Source organism: Fulvia fulva, chromosome 8 (genome assembly GCF_020509005.1).
Source record: "Fulvia fulva chromosome 8, complete sequence".
Lineage (NCBI taxonomy): Eukaryota > Fungi > Ascomycota > Dothideomycetes > Mycosphaerellales > Mycosphaerellaceae > Fulvia > Fulvia fulva.
Genome location: NC_063019.1, coordinates 461,729 through 477,351, shown reverse-complemented (window position 1 = coordinate 477,351; position 15,623 = coordinate 461,729). Strand labels below are relative to the sequence as shown.

General features: G+C 54.5%; 5 protein-coding genes across 5 annotated transcripts; 1 reads left to right on the top strand and 4 right to left on the bottom strand.

Annotated features, from left to right (window-relative positions):
• Positions 1-679: 679 nt before the first annotated feature.
• On the bottom strand, positions 680-1,792 carry CLAFUR5_10864 (uncharacterized protein; the record flags this gene model as incomplete). Its single annotated transcript, XM_047910012.1, has 3 exons — positions 680-1,080; positions 1,185-1,374; positions 1,436-1,792. 3 exons carry the CDS (start codon positions 1,790-1,792, stop codon positions 680-682), a joined length of 948 nt encoding a protein of 315 aa, XP_047765425.1.
• A 1,904-nt stretch (positions 1,793-3,696) lies between these two features.
• On the bottom strand, positions 3,697-5,796 carry CLAFUR5_10863 (uncharacterized protein; the record flags this gene model as incomplete). Its single annotated transcript, XM_047910011.1, has 2 exons — positions 3,697-4,980; positions 5,035-5,796. 2 exons carry the CDS (start codon positions 5,794-5,796, stop codon positions 3,697-3,699), a joined length of 2,046 nt encoding a protein of 681 aa, XP_047765422.1.
• Positions 5,797-6,847: 1,051 nt separating this feature from the next.
• Positions 6,848-9,094, bottom strand: CLAFUR5_10862 (uncharacterized protein; the record flags this gene model as incomplete). Its single annotated transcript, XM_047910010.1, has 1 exon — positions 6,848-9,094. The coding sequence occupies one exon, from the start codon at positions 9,092-9,094 to the stop codon at positions 6,848-6,850; it is 2,247 nt and encodes a 748-aa protein (XP_047765423.1).
• Positions 9,095-10,199: 1,105 nt separating this feature from the next.
• Positions 10,200-11,381, bottom strand: CLAFUR5_10861 (uncharacterized protein; the record flags this gene model as incomplete). Its single annotated transcript, XM_047910009.1, has 1 exon — positions 10,200-11,381. One exon carries the CDS (start codon positions 11,379-11,381, stop codon positions 10,200-10,202), a length of 1,182 nt encoding a protein of 393 aa, XP_047765420.1.
• A 1,854-nt stretch (positions 11,382-13,235) lies between these two features.
• Positions 13,236-13,864, top strand: CLAFUR5_10860 (Golgi apparatus membrane protein; the record flags this gene model as incomplete). The annotated part of the gene is made up of 5 exons (XM_047910008.1): positions 13,236-13,255; positions 13,314-13,388; positions 13,448-13,491; positions 13,551-13,565; positions 13,623-13,864. 5 exons carry the CDS (start codon positions 13,236-13,238, stop codon positions 13,862-13,864), a joined length of 396 nt encoding a protein of 131 aa, XP_047765421.1.
• Positions 13,865-15,623: the final 1,759 nt, after the last annotated feature.

Here is a 15,623-nt window from a genome sequence, read left to right as displayed (position 1 = left end):
AATTGACATGTGATGGACTCAATGCTTCATCCCGAGATGCCTCTAAGCAACACGACATCGCCAGAGCTGTCCCGGGGAGTGATATATGGGCGATGATTGGCACCAGGCGTTCCACGTGTCGAAGCGCGTCTTTCTTGCTCATTGCTAGTCGCGACGGTCCTCCATCATCAAGCAATATGGCGTGATACACGAGGTCGACATGCAGCGCCAATGTGGTATTCAAGGTTTCGAAATATCTGCACCTCTCCCCCAGGAGAGGACGCAATCACGAAGTCCTCGGATAATCTTGATGCTTGGAGTATGATGTTATACAATAAGATGAGTTGCAACGTTAGGGTTCGAGAAAGTGTTGTTGCGCCAAGACTATTGCTGCGCCAAGACTACGGTATACGAGAAAGAACAAGCGAAGATTCCGACTTGACACGATTTGACGCGCGACATGCACAGCGCGTCTGACCACGAGCATCAGCTCCACTACTGCGAATTCCACTGCTGCGAAAGGCCTTCAATGCCAGTAAGTCCTCCTTGTCTTTTAGTAGTGATTCCATGAGCGTCGGAATGGTGTCGATGGCAATTGTCATCGACTCTGGAGCGATCTCGTTCTACTCATGTCTCTTCTCATTAACGATTATGTACACCGAGCTGGGTATCATCCTTCTTTCATTTTTCCATCACACCCTTAAAGTGCCATGACGGCCAAGCCCATGGCGGCGACACCGATCACTGGTGCAACGAGCGAGCCGGCACCGCCAGTGCTCATGGCTGGCTCCATGCCAGTTGGGGAGGCCATGCCGCTGCTTGAGCCAGATGGCATGGAGGAGTTGGAACCGGACATACCACCGCCGGCCATCATGGAGCCGGTAGCCATAGCTGGCTCCATAACGGGGTCGTAGGCAGCGCAGGTGGCGTTGGCAGTGGCAATTGGGCAGTCCTCAGCAATGCAGATGGCCTGGAGGGCTGGAGTGGCAGTTGCTGGGATGGCAGCTGGGGCAGCACAGCGGTAGCCGAAAGCGTCGTTCAGGGCCATGCCGACGGCCTTGACATCATCCTCGGTGACACCGAAGGAAGCGGCGGACATGCCTGGAAATGATCGTCAGCTTTGGCTAAAGAATATACGACAACAGCACAGCAGATGATGCTACTGGACTTCGACGAGCGTCGCAAAGCGGCATTGAAAAACTTACCGACTTGGGAGATGAAGTATCCGACCTCAGCCTTGTTCAGGCCCATGTACTTGTGGACGTTGTACTGGCTGGTCTCGCCCTGGTACTGCATAGTGGTGTTGGCGAACTGGGAGCAGCCCAAAAGACCACCGAAGTACTGGTACAGGTGGGTGAGGAGACGGTACTGAGCCGAGTTGGTGCCGTTGGCAGGCTGGAAGAAACAACATTGTTAGCAATGCTCGGGAGAAAGTCCAAGAGGACGAAAGGCTTACCTTGTTCATCATCAATGGGGCGGCACCTCCATCGTCGAGGAAGTTGACGGCCTTTGGCATGCCACCAGCGTTGGTCGAGACGAGACCTCCGCTGAAGTATGGGAGAAGGCTGACGCCCTCGTACTCGCCAGTGCCGTTGGCAAGGATACCGGGGACCTTGATGCCAACGTTCGGCATGGTGTAGTTACCAATGACGGCGGTGTTGACGACCAGGGTGAGGAGGGTCTCCTGGTTTGTCGCGTTGTTCTCCTTGAGCAGGGCGGTCGTGTAGTAGTCACAGATGCTCATGTCCATTGGGCGCTGTGCAACGGCACCAGTGGCAGCCGCAAGGCTGGCAGCAACAGTTGAGGCCTTCATGTTGATGATGCTGTCGAACGATTGAACAGTTCAAAGAGTGAATGCTTGTCGTGAGGTATGGCTTGAACGATGGAGATAACAGAAACAGCAGGCAGGATGGGTCCAGTGGATTGATATCTCAATGGCGACCTACGCGTCCCTGGGCCAATCTCAAACGCAAGAAATAAGAGCAACAGTCTCTAGTGCAGCACCTTACCGCTCCCGGTCACGATGGGCTCGTCATTTCTCTTTTGGGAGATTACTTGGCACTGGAATGTGTCCTTGAGTAGGTTGAGTTCTGCGCCCAGCCAAACAAAGAAGAGACTCACGTGGCTAACAAGGCCAGGCCCGGAATGTCACTCTTCTCCACGGCTCACAAAACATCCGTGCTTGAAGCTGCCCAATCATGCGGAGGTGATTACGCCTGCGTGTATAGACGACGTTAGTCAACTTCCTGTCTGGGCCAGATTGAGGAGTTAAGCTTTCATCTCCCAGGATGAACGCTACGCTACATTAAGCTTACTGCGACGGCCGATCACTTTGCAGGCGCCTTGACTTCGCTTCTCTGGCTGAAGTCTTGTGTAGTACTGTCATCCTCGTCATAGATGTTTGGCGCGCATATCAGCAATTGCAGAGCCTGCATCCACAAAGCACGCCTGGTTGCCAGCGCATACGATTGGCGAACATGGACCACTCCATGGCAAGACAACCTTGCCGGAAAAAGCGGTCTATAGCGATGCGCGGCTTTTCCTTGAAGTTGAGCGCTTCGTTGGGGCACGGTCATGGTCACACCTCGATCCCCTGTCACCAGTCCATCTCAGGCAGATCGCCACCTCGAACGGCACATCCTCCCGCAGGAGAAGCGTTCGGAATGCAAAGACGCTCACGGAATATGCCGATGTGAGGGGTTTCTGGCAGTAGACATCGACCCTGTCACTGTTGCTGGAAAGATCCTCATAACTTTGAATGTGATCCTCTGCGTAGGACGCTGCTCGAGGACTTTGATGGTTTGTCGGGGACGCGCTGTTCCGCGTCATGAAGTTGCTTGGCCACCGCAGCGATACTGTTCGAAAAGAATGTGTCAGGGAGACGCGTAATCATCCTACATTGGGACTGAGAACTTCGACGTTTGCAATTTTTGGATGAAGTCGTCGTGTGATTTCTGCAGAGCGCTCCGCGGTGGCTGATCTGTAAATCTGGCCACAGACCACTCTCATTGCTGACCCAGCCTGCAAGGTACTCTGGAGGCGATGGCATGGACGCAGATCCTGTGCTGGATCTTTCGCAAGGCAAGAGCATTTACGCCGACACACTACAACGCGTACTGTCTACTATCATACGGAGAGCAGCTGTAACAAGCTGCCACTGTTCTGGACGATCGTCTGACGATGGGCAACGGACACGAACGAAAAGCCGTTCCGCTACCACTGTGGCAAGACGTTCTCTCGTGAGAAGACCTCGAAATGGGGTATAATTTTTTGCCAATGGTCGCCCGTTGCTATGGTCGTGATGAGTCTCTGATGAGATTCATGGCCGACTAATAGAGGCGCTACATTACGGCAGAAATGTCGAGAATGCTAGAGACAAGAGACTCAGCATTCAGATGTCGGCGAAGTTTTCGCCAATGATCATGCTTTCTGCTACGGTGCGGTGGCTATCATCGCCTGTCCTTATCTTCGCAAGTGCCTCCAAACCCTTCGCCGTGTGTTCAGCACATCCAATCTTCCCAAACGCCGATCCCGAAAAAAGGATAGTATGTTTAGCGCCACTTCGATAAATGAAGTCTGCAGCCATATTAGGTTCTGTCCGGAGTCGAGAGTACACGAGCAGAGTATCGCATCGCCGAAATGCCCGGGGAGATTCTCAAAACAGCGGCAAGCAGGCGGTAGCAGTCTTGTGCATAGCTACTGGCATCACTGACCGGCTTAGAAGCGAGAAGACCTACCAGTGGTTTTTGCGCCTTCGTGCTCAGTGGCGGAGACATTGGGCAGTGCGTTTCGCAAGGAGGTCGCTGTCATAGCTCCAGTGTCGAAGCGTCGGGCCGGTGGCTCTGGTCGAGGGAAACTGCTGATACCGTCACCAAAAATGTCTCGCAGGAGCACGTCATCGAGACCAGTACCGCCGCTGTTCGCAAAGTTGTTGGTATGCATGCTGTTACCCATGTCGAAGGCTGGATCGAACGACGACATGGTCTGAAGAGATGGCATGGACTGGTTGGCCAATGTGCTGAGCTCAGCTGTGTCATCGCTCTCGAAGTTGGATCGGATGGGCTTCTTGGCTCTGTCACCGCGTCTGTTGCTAGCAGGTGCCTTCTTGCTTCCGCCACGAGAGACAGCAGCTTGCGAGTCCTGGATCTCGGTCGGCTGCCGCGATGGGTCACCAGACGTTGATCTATGAGCCGACACATTGCGCTTCTTCCTGGGTGGCTGTTTCTGCTCGCCGCCCTCGTCGTTAACAGCATCCTCCAATGGATGTGCCGCCTTCTCCGCCTTCAGCTTCGCAGCATTCTTCAAGACTCCAGCCTTTGCAGCGTTCGACGCAGTGTTGTCGCGCTTCGTCTTGAGTGCCTGCTTTGGCGTGTAGATCAGCGACTCCATCCGGCCTTCAAGTAAGTCCTTGCAGCATAGCTTGTTGCTGTGTAGTGCAGCGATCAGGGCATTAATACGACCCGAGCAGGTGTGTCCGCGCTCCATCTTGACCTTCTCCGAATGGCCCTTCTTCATTCCGACTTCGTGGAGCTCAACCGCCTGGTGGACTGCGGCACTGGCCATCGCCTCGGCTCTCAGGCAGTCTTCTTGTGATGCCATCATGTTCGTGACGGCGGTCATCGCGTTGTCCTGGCCGCCCTGGTACTCTAGCTTTCTATCAGGCTTCCAATGTTCGCCAGGAGCCGATGGGACTTGAGTGAGTGCCTCGAATGCACGGCGACAGAATCGGTTGATGCCTAGCTTGACTTGCGCGACGTCGTCATTCTTAATGCCTAGCTGGATCTTTTCCTTTTGGTCGAGATACCCCATGGCAGCCGCAAGCGCCGTAAACCTGCCTTGGAAAGTGTAATTTTCGACACCTCGCTCGGGTGTCACTGGTTTGATAGTCTTACGAGGCGGGACAATTGGCGCATTTTCGCTACGCGCTTGGTTAGGCTTCGTCAAATCTGCTGATTGACGCACACTCGACTTTCGGTTCGTGCTCTGGACGTCGGCATTGGACTGTGTGACATCAGCAACACCCACTGCTAGGCGCGTAGTGCTATCTGATGGTACCTCCGGAAGGACGTTGGCAAGCATGCCCCGATCTCCCCATTCGAGATCTTCTCCACGTAGCTGAGGTAGACTGCTCGATTGGTTTGTCTTGCCAGCTCCGACCGGCCACGTGAACACCTCTCCAATGCGCAGTCCCTCGCCTGCGTCGAAGTCGATGTATTTGGCGTTCTGATGGGTGAAAGTGCCACGGCGTTGATCGTCTTGGTGTTGACTAGAACCAGCAACGAGATCTGCGGATGTGCGCTCCAGCCCAAGGTTGTTACTTGACGCGCCTGGCGGGTAGTTTGGTGGCATTGATCTCTGCTCTATGTGCGTAGTCAGAGCGGTAGACATGCCATCACTCGGAGTAGTGTCGAAGAAGTTGAACTCGTTCTGGCCGCGTGTGCGAGATTGTCTCGCCATGAATGGTCCCTCAGATGGCGCATCAGGTAGTGAGTGCCCGTAGGCGGTCTGATAGATGTCTGAGTAGGTGTCTCTCGGGTTGTCGGAGTTACGAATCTGCCTATCGCTTCGAGTGGTAGTAGAGCGACCTGCGCCGTACAAGTGGCTAGGCACCGGATGAGGCCCAGGGCGCTCATGGTGGTGGTCTCTGTCGAGCTCCCTCGGGTTGATGAAATCCACGCCTCTGTACATACTTGACTCGGTACCGCCCTGCGCTTGGCCGAGGTCAGGTGATGGAACCATTTCGAGCAAGGAGTCGAGGTCCGCAACGGCGTCGAGATCTGCGAGCCAAGCATCGTGACGCTTGTCGTCGGTTGACATGGCCAGCGCGGCCCCAGAAAGCAGTGTGTGGTCTTGCTGGAACCGCGTCAAGAGGTTATGGACTGGAGAGGTGGTAGGTATGACGAGGCTGGTGAGTTGTGAGGTTGTTGAGCGTCGTCGCGCTTCTATAGATCAGAAGTGAAGTTGAGTGTCGAAGACGTGACGTGCAGGGACCAGACGCCACAGCCGCCATGGGCGAGCCTAGCGCCGGCCGATCCCCGGAAGCGTGACAGGTAAGTGAATGGATGCCCGTCGAGCTGTTGAAGCAGACCATTCATCTTTTGATCCAAGAAAGATGATGTTACATTATAGCAAGCAATGAGTGTCTGAGTATAACGAGACGTAGAGTCCCCTAGAAGATCACGGCACTGTTGCGGCAAGCGGCCAAAGTGGTGCAAATCCAATCGGAGCAGCGTCTAGATGGTCTAGCATGTACACCTTCAGGTATGCTTGCTAAATCGTGGTCACAAAGCGTGCTAACTAAGAGCTGCGTCAGCATCAACGAAATCACAAGCCCATAGAAAGATCGTGCTTCCTGTGCCTTGAGAGCGTCAAGATATTGTCCTTGACCAAGAACAGAGATGCGTGCACTCGTCTCTTGCACCATGAACCTGAAGAATACCAACGGCTTGCCGCTAATCACTACATTCAAATTGTGTAGACGTTTGATGTCTACTGCCGCAGCTGTTGATGCTGCAAAGCGGAGAGCTGATTACTGGAATGGGAAGTCAATGCCATGCAGCCGTGGTAGTCTGTGCGATATCTGCTACAGTAGTCGTCCGTAAGTCCTTCCCAAACTCTTGACCCCCGGTCGTACGCTAAACATTACGACATCCGAAGCGCCTTCGCTTGACCGTGAACGCAAAACGCAGTAACCACCAACACCGTGCTCGTGCCCTAATCAAAAGGGTTTTGCACTCCAGAAGACCGCCGTGCTTGCGGATGTAGGTATTTCATCGAATGAGTACGAAGAGAAGAAGCATAGAGTTGCCGGGCCTTCCAGAGATGGGGCATCTCCTTCTATGCCAGGGTAGGGAGAGACTTCAGAGGTCTAGTGGCCATGGCCGCCGTCGGTCGGCTCCTCAGGCAGCGCTCCCAACAATGTCGGCGTGGTAAGGTAACCAGTGTTGTTGTCGGTACGTCTCGGCGGAGGCATCAAGTCTTCTCGACTGCCGAAGAGATTGTTGAGATTGACCAGCTCCTGGAGACTGAAGTCGGGAAGATCGTAGTCCATCTCGGCACCGCCGTCGAAGGCAGAGAGATCGACCTCGCCACTGCCAAAGTCTGGAGTGTTTGGGAGGGCCGGCTGAGCGAAGTCGATATCTGGCTCGAAAGTCTGCGCTACCCGTGGAGGCGGCATAGACTGCGCTACCGGACCAGCAGGAATCGGTTGTGGTGTGAGAGGAGAGTTCGACGGCTTTGGCTGCTTCACTCTTCTGCGAGAGGCGCGCTTTGGCACGCTAGGTTGCTCGTTGCCATCGCTTGCCGCCGTAGTTGCACGCCGAGCTGGAGCCTTCCTCGTCTTCTTGGCGGGCATGTCTTCATCGAATGGCTGCTGACGCTTCTTGGTGGCCCGCGCTTCTAGATATCCGACTGCATGGTCCATGTGTTCGTCGAATCTGCTGGTCAAAGTGTTGCCGAAGATGTGCTTGTGGTCATCGAGGTTGATGAAGAGATCTGACTTGAGATCAGGTTCATCCGCTCCGAGGCCGTCAAATCGTGAGGCTTCCGTCGACTCATGCTGTGTAGAAATCGAAGTAGATTCGGCCTGGAAAGGAGATATGCGAGGAGCCACGCTCGAGCCCTTCGACGCCATCTTCCGGCTGGCCTTCGGCGCCGCCTTGGCCTCATCTGTTATCACACCATTGACCGCATCATCCGTGTCCCCTCCGATTGCAGATTTGGCTTGAGTCGCTTCCTTGAGCATACCCTGCTTCCTGGCGTTGTTGCCCGTGTTGGAAAGCTTCCGGCTAAGGACTGCTTTCGGTGCCAACACCAGCTCCTTCCAGTTGCCCTCCACTACATCTAGAGCGCAGAGCTTGTTCTCGCTGATCGCCTTAATGACCAGCTCGATTCGCTCTGAGCAAATGTACCTCACCTCAGGCTTAAGACTGCTCGAGAACGCAGCTTCTGGCACCTTCGAGGTCTTATGCTTCTCGATAGCATCATCCAGAATCAGCCAGACTTGACCCTCAACCACTTTGCACTGTAGGGGGCTGCTCATCTGGTTGTCTATCTCGACTCGAGCCGTCTCCTGACCATTTCTGTAAAGGATTTGCCGGTTGCTCGGCCAATGTGCATATGGCTCGGAAGACGCATGAGAGATAGCAGCGTAGACTCTCTGAACGTAGCCGTTGAATCCGGGCCGCACGGCGTCAAAATCGTCAACGCGCTTCAAAGACATACTGCGTGCTTGGTTTTCCAGAAACGCTCGTGCCGCATCGACGTCGCTGAAGCCGCTGCCGGCTTGGTACTGGATGGCGGTGGTGCTTCGTTGCTGCTCGACTGCAACGGGACGGCCTCCTCGTCCCTTCTGCGTCGGTACATCATTCGTGGCTGCTTCAAGTGTCGGCAGATACTCTTGGGCTGGTGGACTGCCAGCGAAGGTCTCAGCGGAGTCGCGAAATGTTGCGGACCTGCTCGCACGCGGGCGGTTTGCCTCACCTTGGAACGCCTCGGCCTGCGTAGCTTGTAAGTTAAGGCTGGGCGACTGTGTATACTTCCTGTCGCTTCCTAGTGGTGCTTGATACTGAGAGTTGAAGTGGAACTCGCTGATATCGAGATGAGGTGTCCGAGTGCTGGGCTGTGAGTAGCCAAGTGACTGTGTCTCACTGCCCTGGCGGGCTTGTATAGAATTTGGTGGCATCGCGGGTGGTATAGAACGCGATGCTTCCAGCTTCGACTGCTTCCACATTCCAAGTGCCGACGTGAGCGCAGCTCCAATGGCAAACCCGTACGAGGTCGAGCCTTGTGCACCAGCCGACGTGCTCATTTCGTCTGTGCGCAGTCTGCTCGGTGCAAGTGTTGAAGGCCCAGCAGAGTTGTTGGGGTATGGCAGGGACGCGTCGATATCTTCCGTAGCAAGCTTCGAGTCACCCTCGTGCTCTGGCAGATATGTGTTGCTGCCGGCGAAAGTTGGTGGTCCACCATAGAGTCCTTCTTCGTACATGGCGAGTGGTGCACCCGACTGCCAGGCGAGGTTGGAAAAGACATGGGCATCGTACGGAGCATTCGCGTTCCCGTCTGGCTGTGAGTAGTACGCTGGATACATCGGATCTCCTCGAGCTGATTGCGACATGTTCGAGTCGCGTTGCCTCGAGGAGGACCAGAGAAGGAAGCTGTCTGGTACAGATAGAGTTTTCTGTGACTCTGCTGTGGTAATAGAGATGGTGCAGTGTGATGTGAGATGGTGGTTTTTGGCGAGGTGGTCGTGATGGGATAAGGTGCTCGAAAGAGATAGATCCTTTTTGAATAGTCGTTGCTTGAGCTCGAGCCAAGCGCGTCACGCTAGTGCTCGCTCCGACGTTTTCCCGATTCATGCTGGGTAAGTGAATGCAGATGCGCTTTGAAAGCTAGTTGATATTCTCGCGACAGCGCAAGGACTGTTCGTTTCAAGGCTGTCTGCTAGAGTTGATGTCGAAATATAGACACCATACGAAGCTAGGCGATAAGCATGAAGCTTTATTTCCGCATGCCTCTCAGCCTGTACTGCTAGGCCTACGCTTTGGTCATACATAGTGTCTTGAATCATGTCAGTGCGACGAGATTAAGTCTGAGCCCTATTCTATATATAGGTACTAGCGAGTCTAGGATAGTTAAGAGAGAGTCATATACAAGAGTGATGTACTCGAACAGACACAGCCCAGCTGATAATCGACAGGAAACATTGTAAAGCAACGACCACCATTGATAGACTTCGTAGTATCCAAAAGAAATATTTCATCATCCTATAAGCCTTTGCCATATGTCTCGCCCTTCAACGACACGACAGAGACAATGTGTGCATTATGCTCGAGCTGGGCTTGAGGCTGGCTTTGTTCTGTACGAGCATAGGCTCCTAGACATGACATAACTTTGCACAGTCGTAGTTTTGGTCAGCAGACTAGCAAATTGTCACTGTCTCATACGCTCAACGACTTGACCGGAACTATCTACAAGTGTCCACAGATAGATTAGTGTACGGCTGCTTCACGAGATCACTGGGAGCGAGGGCACTCGGGTTTCGCACGATCTCTTTTGTACGTGCTATCTCGCTATGGCTATTATTGCCTCCTTTTGTAAACATGCATATGCTTCCTCTTATCTGCCTTACAATCTAGTGCCACCTAACAGTACTTATGACCGTTGGCGTCAACACGTAGACCGTAGGCAAGAGTCTCGGGTATGCTAATGGTGGCCTTGAGCTAGACGTCGTTCTCTTTCTCGCCGTCCTCCTCGACATCCTCGGTGCTTGCGTCCTTGTCAACGTCCTCCTCGGTGTTGCCCTCAGCCTCCGGAACGTCCTGGCCAGCTTGAGCAGCCTTGCCCTCGCCGGAGACGAAGTCCAGCTTAGTCTTGCCAAGCTTGGCTTGCTCCTTCTTAGGCAAGCGGGCAGTGCCCTCCAAGCCCATCTTCTCGTACTGGACTTGACGGAGTTTTGGGAGAGGAGGCTCTCCGCCGACATCCTCCCTCGAGTTGGTGAGGACGGACGGGGCATATTGGGTTGGATTCCACTCAGCGCCAGGAGTAGTAGTGCTGGGATCTCCCGGGGTGGTCTCGACGGCGCCACCATAGACAACACCGCGACGCTGAGCCTCGCCAGAGCCAGCGGCCTCGCCAGCACCACCGTCTTGGGCAGCGTCGTCGTCGTCGTCAATCTCCGCGCCGCGAGCCGCCTCACCACCAGCGCCCTCATCAGGGGAGGCAGCGTCTTGACCGCCGGCAACGTCGACAGCACTGCCAGTCTCGCCACCCTCGGGCGGCTCCTCACCTGGGGCGCTGTTGGCCTTGGCGCGCTTCGACGGTGGGCCCTCCTTCTCGCCTTGAGGCTCGGTGTCCTCAGAGGCTGCTCGCTTCTTGCCCTTGTTCTTGGGCTGCTCTGTGAGGCTGCCCGCCGCGCCATTTTCACCGTCACTCTCCTCGTTCTCGACCTCCCCACCACCGGCCTGGACCTTGTTCTTGTTCTCGTCCTTGTCATCCGTGTCGTCGGTAGTTGGGGCCGGCGGGGGCGGTGGTGGCGCGGGACCAGCAGCGCCGGAAGCTGCCTGACTGGTCGGCTGATACGGGATCTCGACCTCCTTATTCTTGCCGTTGGTCTTGTAGTCGACAAGGTCCAGCGCGTCCTCGAGCTCCTGGGACAGCTCGTCGTGGGTCCTGCCGGTGTCTCTGGTGATCTTCTTCTTGGCATTCACCAGGCGGTTTGACAGGGTCAAGGATTTCAGTTGCGGCTCATTGGGGTGGATGACGGTCCAGTTATGGGCGATCTGCTTGATGCCAAACCGGTGGTTGATGTCGAAGAGAACGCCGAGCTTGATAGCATCCTTGGGACCCTCGAAGACCCTCAAATCAGCGACGCTGATAGGAAGGCGGTTGACCTTGATAGGCATGTTGTCGGAAGTCGGTTTGTCAAGTAATTAGATGTCGAGAAGAGTGGTACAAAGGTCGGCGGAAGAGGTGCGGATGGTGCAGCTGTCGAGGTTCAAGTCTGGACAAAGCACAGATTAGCTCTTGTGTGTTGATGTATTATATGCGACACCACTTACAGGATATGCGACGTCCATACGCTGGCGACAGCTCGATGTGTTGTATGTAGGGAGTATGATGTGTCGGGTGTCGTATGTAAAGAAATGTGCGACTGTTCATAGCTTCTTAGGCCGGAACGCCAAGCGCACGCGCTGTACTCACTGACATCAGCTCCCACCAATCACGACCCGTCCATGACGAGCTTCATGAGGCCCGTGCAGCTTCTAGAAGACGACTCTTCCTCTGCGGGACACCGTCCATTCGAACCTGGACCCGCCTGGTCAATGCGGGAAGTGAATCGTTGCTATGGTGTCTCACCTGCATAAACCTATGCCCAAGACTTCAGATTCACTCGGATGTGCTAGCGATGTGCGCTGTACGCCCATTGTCGTTCAGAATGGCAACGCAGAAGGCTATCTGGCCGTGATGCTTGCGTACAGTACGATGCGAGGGACGATTAATATAGGTCTCGTATCATGCAGGAGCCTCGTACATGCTTGAGAAGACGTTCATAACCTTCTGGCGACCAGTACACACACACATCGACCAAGCAATGGTCCTGCGCGTCATGCGTTGCAGATCATGACTGCCTTCAGTAGTGCTGCTGCCATGCTGAGAGTATCTCGTGTCGAGAGGACGTCGATATTGCTGTAGCGAGCCTCGCACCCTGGAACAGAGCGTGAGATATTGCGATGCCATCAGGCCCTCGTAGCATCAAGACACGGCAACAACCATCTACGTGCCTCTGCCAATCGGTCCCTTGAGTGGATGGCCTATGGTCCGGTCAACTCTGGCCCGTGTCTTTGGTGCTCTGCTACTACTCGCAGACAGCATGGAGAAAGATTGTCGTACAGAACGATATTCGGCACCAATTCGATCAATAGTTTTGACAGGATCATGAAGCCAACGTCTGGTTCCTGAAATCCCACCAGCATCAAGCCCAATGTTGCAACAACTTCGATATGGAACAAAGCATTGTCGGTCTGACTTGTCTCATTCTGATCGAGGTTGTTCCTCTGGCTAGAGGCTCTGACTCTCTTTGTCCCGCTTGGTCTCGCAGTACTGACGGTGTGAGCGCAGTGCCGTTGCTCAAGGTGCGGCACGTCGCCGGACTTGAACGGTAGGCCTGCTGTGCTTGGGTAGGCATCATGGTATCAACTGGATCTGATCATGTCATGGACAGTACAGATAGAGCTGGCGCCTATCTTGCAACGTCGAGGTATAGCTTGTCTCTACACGTCGATCCTTACGATCGCAGCTGCCGTGGCCTAACTGCTAGCATTCTACTGTGTCAACACGTCGAGCTGCAAGCGGTGATGGCGTCTAGGATACCGCCGCGAGCAGCCTGACTTACTGTCGGTGTTGTGTCCCTACACGACGTGATGCTGGCTGAGCCAAAGCCTGCAAAGTCATGGTTTCCTTGAACGACAGGCAGTATCAATCGTCTCTCGGTCGCCCGACGCGTGCTTTCTATGCAATGCCTTAGCGGCGGCATGTTGTTCCATGCCGGCGCTTTAAACGTGGCGCTGACGTACGATGCAGGGGTCCTTTGAGAGCTCCAGTCCGTCCTCGAGAACGTGGCTGCTGCTGTCCGCATCGAGCCTTCAACAGAAACATCCAATCCACCACCTCGACAACCTACACACACCAACGATCTACAAACACCCTCCATCAGGACGTCTACAACCAAACCTTCCATACGATAGCACTGCGACACGATGGATTACTCGGACGCCTTGTTAGTGACCGATGCGACCTGAAAGCTGCCTGGCTTGCGCTGACCTTGAACTTCACAGCCGGTTCATCAACCTTGCGGTTGGCGTCTTCCTCATCTTGGGCGGTGTTGGACAGTTCTTTCCGAGTATTGGAGTGTAAGACCTTGCGCGGCTGGATGCATAGTGGTAGGCAGCTACTGACGCTGGGACGGCAGACAAAACGTGATTATCGCAGTCTACCTCTTCATCTTCGGTGTTTGTACGTATACAACAACTCCCCACTCCTCTCACAGCGCATTACTGACACCCTCCTCACAGCAACCGCACTCCTCGGTAACTGCGATCCTCCCTTCATTGCGCGCCGGCCGCCAGACTGACGAACCCCTACAGAATTCCAGATTCCACCGCAAGTCGCCCGCTATGCCAATTTCATGTTCTCCTTCATCGGTCGCGGCGTCCTTTACCTCTTCCTCGGCTGCATAACGATGGGTGACTACTGGTGGAAGTACGTCGCAGGAGCGATTGTCGCGTTGGTGGGAGTCGCGTATATTGGCTTGGAGTTTGTGCCTAGCATTGAGCCACCTGCCAATATGAGGGACGCGGACCAGGGATGGGGTGCGGAGCAGGTCTAAGAAAGAGGCAGACAAACTCAAGCAGATGTTGAGCCTGAACGGCTATGGAGTCGCGAGGACGACGAGTGAACCCTATCAAGTCGACCATTCGCAAGGTACGAGGATGATCAAGGCAGGAGCGAGATATGAGAAGAAGGCGGGCGTGATACTAGACCGGAGCATTTTGGGAAAGCAAGGCGCTCCGGCGCATCGAGATGCATGTAAAGAGTATGAGACAATATGGCCCGAAGATACTCTAAGACAGTGAGGCACAGCTGTACAAAAAGGCCTGGTGCCTCTTGCTGAGAAGCAACGTTTAGCCCTATGTGTTGCTTCAACTGGGATGGGCAGCAGATGATATGCTCGCGACGGACGCGAGCTATGAAGCCCTCGTTTTGACTGCTGACTTGTTCCCAGCCTCTATTAAGTTACGGCAATTCACGGGATGCCGGCGAACGGATGCAAGGATTTGGATCTGCCTTGCCTGTCGATCAAGCGCGTCTGAGATATGCTGGAGATTGAGGACGCTGCACTGGGCTTTAGCGCCTGTCAATCCGGTGCTGACCCTTCGCGGACTGTTGATTCACGACAGTCGAAGCAACTCTAGCGGACGGACGCAGGTCTGCAGCCACTTCACATGATCTTCTCTGATGCCCCAAGGCTCGTGGGTGGCACAGCTCGACAGTATGTGTCTAGAGCATGAATCGTTCGCTCCGGTCACAGCTCTCAGAATGTCTTCAGAAGCGTCACAGCAATCCTATGATTATGAATCTATTGTTTCGGTGTAACAGAACAGGCAGCAGCACGGTCTGTCCGATGCACGCTGAAAAGCGACTGCCATGATCCCAACAGGCCCTGATTGGTATCAGGCTCTTCGATTATAAGGCTGAAAGGGTACATCTTACTGACGTACCGCTCAACATCATCCCACTGCCAAGCCTACACCACCTCCTACATGGGCCCAAAGTCGGTGAGGTGAGGTCGTATTTAGGTGTTTGTGGTCCACGGATGTCTGACCTAGCTCACGACACATAAAAATCGACCTGAAGGACTGATTGATGACTTGCATTCCAGCAGTTTCACCGCACGAATAGCAGCAATTCCTGCAGCCGCGCATACTGTACCCACGCTCGCGCCTGAACCAGATGTGGGATTGGATGAAGCTTCGGTAGCCGAGTAGAAACCCCCACAACAGGATGAGAAGCGCTCGGTAGTCCACTTGGGGTTGTGGTTGTATGCAGTCAGATGAGCCGATATCTCAGGATGTTGCTCTGCTTTCACCGCCAGTGTCCTTGCTGAACGTCTGAACAGGCCATCTCGGCCACAATATATCTGCTGAGTCAGGACATTGCCAGATTCGTGTCGCTAGGTTCGATAAGCAAATGTCTTGTCACGTTTTCTCAGCGTCGCCAATAGGAACAGTTCCGTGGGTCATCGATTCGGCGTGGCACAGCGAGAGCGGCGGGACGAAGTTGCCGTGCGTGCAGACGACACACGTTGCCGCCATGACAGTATCGCCATAGTGTCGGGTCGGAGCACCACGCATCAATCTTGGAGAAACATAGGCACAGACAACCAGCCTTGCTCACGGACCCTGCCCGAGCCCATCCCTACGCCAGATCCGACCAGCGTACATCCCTGACAGCGTCAACCTGTGCCTGGTCGAACAAACGTGCCAGCTTATACCGCCTCGCCGTCAACCGTGCAAGACTCTCGAAACCCATACGAGTTATCAGATCATCTACTCCGCACCGCATCTCGGTTCCTTCTCAACAGTCTC